This window comes from Electrophorus electricus, chromosome 4 (genome assembly GCF_041902795.1).
Source record: "Electrophorus electricus isolate QZ-2024a chromosome 4, ASM4190279v1, whole genome shotgun sequence".
In the NCBI taxonomy this organism is placed as follows: Eukaryota; Metazoa; Chordata; class Actinopteri; order Gymnotiformes; family Gymnotidae; genus Electrophorus; species Electrophorus electricus.
Window position 1 is genome coordinate 8,490,323 of NC_137500.1, and position 9,934 is coordinate 8,500,256.

The 9,934-nt window shown below is 39.5% G+C and overlaps 1 protein-coding gene and 1 long non-coding RNA gene across 5 annotated transcripts; one reads left to right on the forward strand and one right to left on the reverse strand.

The window, feature by feature from the left end:
* The first annotated feature begins 1,691 nt into the window (after positions 1-1,691).
* dbx2 (developing brain homeobox 2) lies at positions 1,692-7,603 on the forward strand. 4 transcript variants are annotated; one of them, XM_027001047.3, is made up of 4 exons: positions 1,692-2,112; positions 3,816-3,908; positions 6,456-6,643; positions 6,949-7,603. In XM_027001047.3, the coding sequence occupies exons 1-4, from the start codon at positions 1,869-1,871 to the stop codon at positions 7,096-7,098; spliced, it is 675 nt and encodes a 224-aa protein (XP_026856848.2). In that variant the 5' UTR covers positions 1,692-1,868; the 3' UTR covers positions 7,099-7,603. The 4 variants fall into 4 exon arrangements, with proteins under 4 accessions (XP_026856848.2, XP_026856850.2, XP_026856849.2 ...); XM_027001049.3 differs by having other exon boundaries at positions 6,459-6,643; XM_027001048.3 differs by having other exon boundaries at positions 3,819-3,908.
* LOC113571862 (uncharacterized) lies at positions 6,397-8,439 on the reverse strand. Its single transcript, XR_003410034.3, has 3 exons — positions 8,008-8,439; positions 7,835-7,904; positions 6,397-6,536 (listed from the first exon to the last, which is right to left on the reverse strand). It is a non-coding gene; the product is annotated as an uncharacterized LOC113571862 (long non-coding RNA).
* Between the last annotated feature and the right edge of the window lie 1,495 nt (positions 8,440-9,934).

Genomic DNA, 9,934 nt, shown 5'->3' on the forward strand with positions numbered 1-9,934 from the left:
ATGATTGAGAGATACTTGATGTCTGGCGTGAGGCTGGAAAGAAATGTGAGACGTTAGTCTAATTTTATGGGATTATTTTATTATGCACACTGGGGCTAAAAGGCATCTTAATTACACCAGATCTAAATCATAATGCCAATACAGCTATAGAGGGAAAGTGAAGTTATGGGGACTTAACATACATATTTAGTTTGATCTTTCACCTTATTCTTCATTGTGAAAAATAGATATGTACTTTTGCACAATCATGCTTTTGTGTTGTGATGAGTGAATAAATCTTCCTCAGGATAATCTCCCCTTTCCTTCCTACTCTGTCTGTTTTCCATTATAAGGAGAACTGTTACCGCTCTCAGTGGCCTGTTTCTAAACTCATTTGTAGTCTAGCACTGCTATACAGCCAGTGGAAGTGCTCCTGCCTCTTGGACAGCCCAGAGCTGGGAGAGACAGACTCATGGTGTATTCCATAGACTACTCTGTCCCTCACCCGATCAGTCATAAGGTAATCCTGTCCTGGTAACCCACACAAAAGCCCATCATCAAAGCAGCTCCTCTTAGTTAACCGTAAACGCATTACATATTCATCAGCAGACGGCAGGTCCTCCACCAGCGAGGGGGATAAAACTGCAAATTTGATTACAAGCGCCCTTTGGCTCGGTGGCCACGGCACAAAGGGCTCGGCTGTCTGGGCCGATTACCATGCCCAGCATGAGGTGATGTTTTACCCCACAGAATCCCCCAGCGCCCCTTGCACCAGGACATGCCTGTTTAGTGTGGGCCAGCGCTTGTTCTGATCACTTTTGCCCCGCTGGAGACCCTGGTCCAGCTCAAAAGGACCCTATCCTAAAAGCAGGATTCGCACAGACTGGACTCCATTACAGTTAAGGACAGGGAACTCACAAGACACTATAATGTGAAGCAATCGGTTCTGCCCTGCCATTGTTTAAGCTTACTTGTGCTGTGGCTGAAGCTTTTTCTGGCTGAAGCTTTTCCTCAGCAACTCAGTCATTTGCTATAACCGTGGCTACATGTCATTATGTTACAGTTCATTCTGCAGTTCATTCTTATAGCACCTGAATAGGAAAGGTGGAAGTAGGGTAAGGCCTGTCATGTGCATTCATTCTCTTATTTGCAATAGTAATGCACATGATGGGGTTAATTAGGATATACATTTACTTAAAAACTATGCACCTAGCAAAGGCTAATTCAGATAAGAATTTTAACAACCAGTAAATTTTAGCATATTCTTATTTTACATGTTATTCTTTTAGAAGTATATAATCTAACATCAAATGATGCTGTATCACTGATAATTTATTAATTTGTCAAAATGTACCTATTCATACTTTTATACATACCAGCAGATTAATATGGATTTTGCATATAAAATCAGCGAGAATAGAGACACATTTCTAGTATGCAGATAGACTGTGAGGCAGACTGGGCTTTATAGTCTGACACCTCATGTGCTTTTCAATAGGTGCCTCTGAAAAAGACACAACTATTTACTGCTCCAGGACTCTGTTTGGTGTGCAAGTTAAACTTTGGTCAGGAGTCCATTGTCTCCAATGTCTATCATTTAATGGCTGCTTTGACATAATGAATGAAGTGGTCCCACCTTCTGTCCACCAGAAAGGACTTACTCTTATCTCCTTTCACAATCACACTGGAGTTGCCCAGCCAATCAGAGCCAAGCTAGGAGCACTCATGGGCAAAAGAGGGAACAGAGTTATTGTTTTCCTTCTGCTTTTTAATGAAGTTTACCCTTTTGGTCTTTCAGAAAAATGCCAGTAGTTTGGGAAAACTTTGCAAAAAGCTCTGGATCTCACTCAGAAGGAGCGAATTCATGAAGAAGGGGGGATTGGGACGTAATGGCTGCATCTTCGTCACATCATCCTGGATTTGGCCACTCGGGGAAGAGTTTTCTTATTGATAATTTGCTGCGTCCCAGCAATAAATCACGCACTCCCCAAGTCATACCTGCTGCCACCCAGAAAAGGTGCCTCTCCAGGTTGGTGTGTGAACCGGTGGGACTGCTTCCAAGGAGCACATGGGTCTGCTCACATGGGACTCAGCAGAGTAATAGCCAGGACATGGAGAGAGAGCCACAAGCAGGTACGGTAGTATACACTAGGAGCACCTTGATTCTGCATGTTTGTGAGCTGTGTATATAGTGTAGAACAGAATTAGGTTAAGCCCCATATAACATTAGTAGAATTACTGGGAAAAGTGGCAGATGTAATGCAATATTGATTCATCAAGAAGTATTACTCAACAATTATATGATTTCAGGCATATATTCATTATCTTTGACAGTTATATGACAGTTATAAATCAGCAAAAAAACCAAACCATCACAAACTAAACGTTTTTTCATAATTGAAAATTAGTATCTGGAAAGTGCCATTTGTCATCTGGCTGACTGAGTGACTTTTAACTATTCCCAAAGTTATTTATGACTTGTCTTGTTAAAAGGCTCTTTCTGAATTTAGATGTCATACATTAATTTAAATTAATTATATATCAAACAAAATATTGTAAAAAATTGTCAACATTACAGAACATTTACAAATGATGTCATGCTAGAAAATGTTTTTATTTTATCTTATAATTTTAAGATATTAGTGTGCTGCAGCTATTACTGAAGAGGAGGTTACCAAATGTGATTACATGGAACAGACATTCAAGATCATGAAGTTTAAAGATTAAATAGTCACTCTTAGATGATGGAATATAATCTTTTACTTATTACTGACAGGTAGTAGTAAAGTAATAAATAAAAACACCAAAAACATTATGACAATGATTCTGAAACAAATCAAATCAAACCAAACAAACAAATAAAAACAGATTATGTGCTATGGAATAGCAATTTGAATTGGAGACAAAAGTCATTGTTTGTAATCAGCAGTCAAATAATTGTTATGTAAACATTATTTAGAAATAGCTTTATTAATTTAAATATATAATTTAGGATAAACTACAAATGACAATTACAAATATTAATATATTCCAAATGTAATAAAGACCATGGGAAAGTTAACAATGTATTGTTAATATTCTAGGCTTTTTTATGCATGCATGTATGTATACATCTATCTATCTATCTATCTATCTATCTATCTATCTATCTATCTATCTATCTATCTATCTATCTATCTATCTATCTATCTATCTATCTATCTATCTATCTATCTATCTATCTATCTATCTATCTATCTATCTATCTATGATTATATAATGAAAAAAGGCCTCTTGCTTGGCTTCCTGGTGGGAACAATGAGCTAAGAAAGGTTAACAAAGATGTGAAGGAAGACAAGAAAGTAATATATGATCATTACAGAATAATTTATTTTAAGCATTAAATAGATCTGATCAGATTGCTCTTAATGTTTGTAATGACATATTTATTGACCTACTTTTAGATTTAGCCATACCCAGTCAATTGTAATTATTCAAATACAAATTTTGATTTTTTTTAATACTATATGTTCATCTTTACATTTATATTTATAAAGTCTGACAATCTTGACATGATAAAAAAAATGACAAGATCCAATTTGTATGAAAGGTTATGAATGGTTCATGGTTAGACATTAATGTATTAGTGCCTTTGGTTCCATACCAGTTTCACTTGGTATGGAATCGAGGAATCTCTCTCTCACTTGCACTGATTGTTACAAATGTTTGGTGAGATCACAATAATAAAATGTATCACATACCATCAAACAGAAAAAGCTGCTCACAACATACAATTTATACGAGTGCTAGTGCTAATGGCAATGATTCCTTCTGCTTGTGTTTGCTGTTCTGTCTAGCAGTGATCAGTGTTGGGCTGCTGTGTGCTTCTCCTCTCCACACATGCTGCGGTGCCTCCAGTCCACTCATGGGCTCACCTACTCTCCTCTCCAGTGAGTTTATTCTACAGTGTATTCATCTACACACACAAATATGCACACACACTCGCATGTATGCAGATGAACACACACACACACACACACACACACACACACACACACACACACACACACACACACACACACACCCACACACACACACACACATACAGAGAGAGAGAGAGAGAGAGAGAGAGAGAGAGAAAGATAATAGTCAGCGATTCAACAGCCAATAGCTAATTCTTCCCTAATATGCACACCACTACATAGCTATTCATCAATCATGCCTATTTAGTGGGGGGGGGGGGGGTTGCTTTATTACCATCTAGCCCCCCCCCCCCCAAAAAAAAAACCTGAGCTAGTGAAAGAGATTGAGAGTGAAACCACACAATAAAGCCACACCTCCTGTTTTCTGCCAGAGTAGGTTAGAATTGATATTAAGAGTAGCATAATAGGTAAACCCACCCTTTAACCCTCTTCACTGAGCTACAGTCGGCCTGAATGCTCTGTAGCCCTGGGGCTCTGAAGTGTGTTATCTAGATTTTGTCCAGATGTGATTACAATGCTTGTTTAAGTACAATGCATATGGTTCGTATGTAGTTTAATGATATCTTCATTTGCTGACCTTGTGTAAAGCGGGAAAAAACTGAACAGTTCCATTGCCATGCAGAGATATGAACATGTATGAAGTATATGGAAGAGATCTGGAGGTGTGGTGTTATTGTGCATTACTGTTAGTCAAGGTTTTGCTTTACACTGATGATTCCTGAATGGGTTTGCTATAAAAGTACTCTGATTCTTGTCAAGGGTAACTAAATGTTGCAAACCCTCTTACTGCTACCACTCTCAAGGGAAAAAAAAAACCCTAAAAACCTTTTAGTGACTTGACATTTTCCCACAGTGCCCCTCAAACACACAATACTGCTCTGCTTCGGAACCAATCAGCTCTTTTAGCTATGCCGCACACACGCGACCTCAGTGCCATTTATTTCCACAGCAATAAACTCCACTTAAGGAAGAAGTTGCTTTTCTGTGCTGATGTAGAAGCAGTTTACCCTTCTGAAATCCTAAGCTCAGGCATTTTAAGAAGGCCCACAAACCGGTGTCAGATCAGTGAGAAAGGACCACCTCTATCAACACAATGAACTGCTGCAAACCTACATTCCTATGCAGGGAAAGGGTGGGATCACTTCTCTGGCCTTTTTGTTGCGTGATAAAAAGCTCTGGCCTGAAAAAAAAAAATCCCCCAAAACGCCTTCTCTTTTCTCCTGTCCCTCACATGCTAGTCTCTGTTCCGTCTGGGCCTCTCTCTGGGGAGGAATAATGTCCTCAATGGGGATGACTTTTATAGACTTATTGGAGCTCATCTTCCCATAGAAAGAGAGAGTGTATGTACCTGCAGGGGAAGGACAGAGTGAGGGTTGCCTGGTTTGTGAAGGGACAGCAAAGGAATCGTGAGGAGGTCTTTTGTTGACGTGAAAGGGAGTTTTGGGGTCACAAAAGGGGTGGTGGTGGTGGGGGGTAATCAGGAGGCTCGTGAGCTGACCCACTAATAGGGCGTTTAAGTGGAAACTATTGATCCAGAACGATGGACTAGGGAGCGTGACTAACAGCCTTACTCACTGCTTCGAAGGTGGTCAGTGCGGCGATTTGTTGGACAGATTAAGGGGCTATTGTTGAATAGACTGGGGGGGAAATTGTGGTGCTTGCCTTTTTTTGTCCAGCCTGCACCTGTGACTGAAAAAGCGTGGGATTGCTGCTTACAGAGCCGCTATTTCTCTATCACGCGCGGCCTTCCATCATTCTCGCTCTCCTCCATCTCTCCATCTCCCTGTCTCTCTCTCTCTGTGTGTGTGCGTGTGTGTGCGTATGCCGACAGGTCTTCTCTCTTTCAGATGAATTCGCCCATTCAGATCCTAATTTAAAAAAGAAAAAAAACGAAACACAAACATGCTAAGCTTCACACCATGTATGCAGAGAGGTTAGGGGTGAGTGAGCAGAGAACATAAAATGAGAATAAAACAGAGGGTGAATGAACAGAGTTTGCTCCAGGGTCACTGCTTGAGATGAGAGACCATCTGGGCCACATTCAGCTCTGTTTTGGAACATTTTGTTCATCTACACACACACATATGCTCGCACACACACACACACACACACACACACACACACACACACACACACACACACACACACACACACACACACACACACACATGCACACACATATATGCATGCACGCACACACACACACACACACACACACACAGACTTCACACATGCATGGGCATGTGCACCCCCCCCCCCCCCCCCCACACACACACACAGAAACTCATCTCAGTTTCAGCTGTTCCAGCATTTTTATTTATAAATGAAGTATATTCAGTAACACAAATGAAAACATATTTGTTATACATCACAGGTGAGCTATACACACTACAGTTACAATAAAGATAATTTTTAAAATTTCTCCTTTTTAAAACTCTCAAGCTATCTTTAAATTGCACAATGGCACAATTTAACCTAGACAGATGCACACATTTGACATTGTCCTCTCTGTAGCAGAACAGACAGCCCCTGCTGTGTGGAGCTCGGGTTCCTGTCCTAAGACCCACAGGGGGATCCTAAGGAGAGCTGTGTTCTCTGAGGAGCAGAGGAAAGAACTGGAGAGAACATTCCGCAGACAGAAATACATCAGCAAGACAGACCGCAACAGACTGGCCATGGAACTCTGCCTGAAGGAGACACAGGTAGCCCACACAAAAGCATATATATGTACACTTATGCCAGGGATCTGAGAACTCTCTGTGTGACCAATTAACATTTCTTTAACTTTTATTAAATGTATGGTTACTAAATTCTTATTAAACTGCAATATTTATCTGGGTCATTAGACTGCCAAGGAATGAAAAAATAAGGCAAAAATAGTTGCATCCAGATAAGCCACAACTATTAAAATCCCTTCTTCAGTTGTACGCTGTGTTTACATTGTTTTACCACTCTTTGCTATATTTCTACTGTATGTAACTTCCATGGTATGTGCATGTGGCTTCAGGTGAAGATCTGGTTCCAGAACCGCAGGATGAAGTGGAGGAACACTAAGGAGAGAGAGAGACGGAGCGTGCGCCCACCCATGGAAGAGCTGCTGTTCCGAAGCCTCCCAGAGGGAGAGGAGGACACCACACACATGCACTCTCTCCACTGAGAACCATAAGACCCTCACACATGCCCAACGCCTACTGACAAACACACTCTCACCCACTTGTAAATTTGCCTGCTCAGAAGATGTTTGTTTTGACAGCCACAGCAGAACTTAATTCCTGTTTGCAGTTTTCTTTAGTCCTCTGCATGACTTGTTGTATATGACTGTGCAATTTTGTTGAATTTAATGACAAAGCAGTTCATTGTACTATTTTATAACTGAAAAATACAGGCTCTTTTGTAATAAGGTTATAAGTGTAATATGTGTTTGTGAATAGTAAAATGCCAATATGACCACATTTAAGTGGCACTGTTGTAGGAACGTATAATTGTCATAAAATCCATGTATAATACCGTAGAAACAATAACAATGGAAGCTAAGAATGTGCATTCTGATTTAGATATACGTTTTATTTGTATCTTTAAAATAAGATAATGTAATCTCACATGTACCTAGTGCTTCATAATGTAAAGAAAAGATAAAAAATAGACATTGAAGTTACACTGAATGTTTTCACTCCATATTCTGCTCTTCATGCAAATAATGAAGTTTAAAAATATTATTTTAAAAATCATTTTTAAAACTAATCCTCATTGTTCAATGCTGTACTTAAACGATCATTGTGAGTTTAAACATCATTCTATTGATATGTTGTTTTTCAAGAGAAAGAAGGAAGTGTAACACCCGTGTGCCCCTAGCACATTTGGAGCACGAGGGAGAGGCAGCACTCACTACGAACCTCCGCAGTTTCACTGTCCATCGGACTCTCCGCGTTAGAACACTGCTACCTCTTGGACCAGATTCATTTTCTTAAATAAAAAATACAGATTAGAGGCTGTTGATTGCAGTGGGATACATAGAGCAATGTGATTTACAAAACAAGCAGTGCGAAGAAACCTTCTCAATATTTACCATACACTGAAAGATAGATGATAGACGCCGCTAATGTGTTTGGTCCGTTACAATAGAATTCTACTGTTTTCTAAAAAAGGAAAAGAAGAAAGCCAACCACAGAGGACTAGAAGATCAAAAATCAAGAAGACACTGACAAACTGGCGAAGCTGCTGGACGGCACGCGCATGCACACACACAACGCTGTTCGGCTCCAAGAAGTTTGTCTGAGAGTAAGACTGGTGTGGGGGTTGCTCAAGGGGATGCTCTTGTGCACGTCTTCCTCAGCTCCACTCCTGCACACGCCAACCCGAGCAGATAATATCAAAACATCTCACTGGGGTCCCCTTATTCATGCCCTCTACGTAAGAAATATATATACGGAAACACTTTTACTGAATTACTTTTACTAATAACTATTATTACATTGTTTAATCATATTTATTACAAAGACTGGTATAGGTATTTTTATTGTAAAATACGAAAAAGTATGTAATTTCTGGTAAGACTGAATTCCTAATAAATAAAAGCAACATAAATTGTAATTATACACAGAATAAGATGTGACATATTCTGTGCCAAACCATTAGGGTGTCATAATAGAAACCACAACATCATAAGCTCTACACACAGGGGTCGTTAGGTAGGCTGCTCCCTATGTCCGTGTTTCACTGAATTAAGCCCATGACACCTCCAGAAGGCTCAACTATGAGGTCTGGTTTAAGTATTATACCAAATATAAGCATTAGATCATTTTATAAGAAATAAAACAATATAACAATATGATTTCATTTTGACCTTTGCTATGTGTCGCATCAATCAAAACAGGAGCATTTGAAAGTTAAGTTGCAAATAATAAAGAGAAATTTTTGAAGTCTTGCATTTCTGAAATAACTGGAATCCCTCTATGTCCTGGCGACTGAAGCCACAGTAGGAGTGCTTCAGTAGAAGTTCAGTAGGAGGTCTTTAGTAAGTATTCACTAGCAGTTCAGTAGAAAGTCTTCAGTAGGAAGTCCTTAGTAGGAGGTCTTTAGTAGGAGGTCATCAGTCGGAGTTCAGTAGTCGTTCTCAAGCACAATGCTCATGCTGTGAGGTGAAACTCTTTTTTAAATGACTCTGATGACAGCAAAGAGGAAAGGTTTGAATATGTGTGTTGGAATTTGTCATTCCTTTCACTGTAGTTTCATCACTAACTTCCTTATTCTTACACACCAGGAGTAGAAAACATGCAGCCAGTAAAACTAACAAGCCTGCCATTCAGAGAGAGGTTTGATGGGTCAGTAATGAGACAGGGGAGCAGTGAGCAGAGAGTCGCACACTGCTGGAGAAAACCGACTCCATATCACCGAATATTAACTCTTGTGGACTTACTTTTATTTTGATGTTAAGGCTGAAAGTTTGAAAGTATTTTCATACATCAATGATACCGTCATGTTGTTTTGCTACCCGAGCACTCACTGTAGTACTACCGACGTAATACATCCGATGCAAAACAATGCAAAACAATACAGCATTTTTCAAATGTAGTTGGGGATTGGCGGCGGTGGTGGAATGCTGATATCAGGTGTAAGACATTTCTCCAGATAATGGAATTATTGAATAGGTATTCCATTGTCAATTTTACTCAGCATGCCGAGCCGTAGTAGGTTTTATCTTTTGAGTCTTCATAAATGGAATAGAAGGAGGGGTCATTCGAAATCAAAAAAACACTTCACTGCAAAGTATAACAAGGACAGCAGTAATTTATATTAGCATCATATTATGTGGTAGCTGAACAGGCATGTGTAAATAAAAATATATGACATTGAGACATTTTATTTATAATTCAGGCAACAGATGAATAGCTGAAAATGCTATTCTGTGTATTGTGTTACAGGAGAAAAAGAAGAGCAGGTCATTTTAGACATTGTATTCATTTCTAATGCAGCATGTATAAAAACAAAATGGA

Bases quoted from the DNA above. Each gene is read 5' to 3' on its own strand.
- dbx2 (XM_027001047.3), top strand. From the start codon at position 1,869: ATGGCTGCATCTTCGTCACATCATCCTGGATTTGGCCACTCGGGGAAG. The intron at 3,909-6,455 runs GTGAGTTTATTC...TCCTCTCTGTAG, and splicing joins CTCACCTACTCTCCTCTCCA to CAGAACAGACAGCCCCTGCT. The intron at 6,644-6,948 runs GTAGCCCACACA...ATGTGGCTTCAG, and splicing joins TCTGCCTGAAGGAGACACAG to GTGAAGATCTGGTTCCAGAA.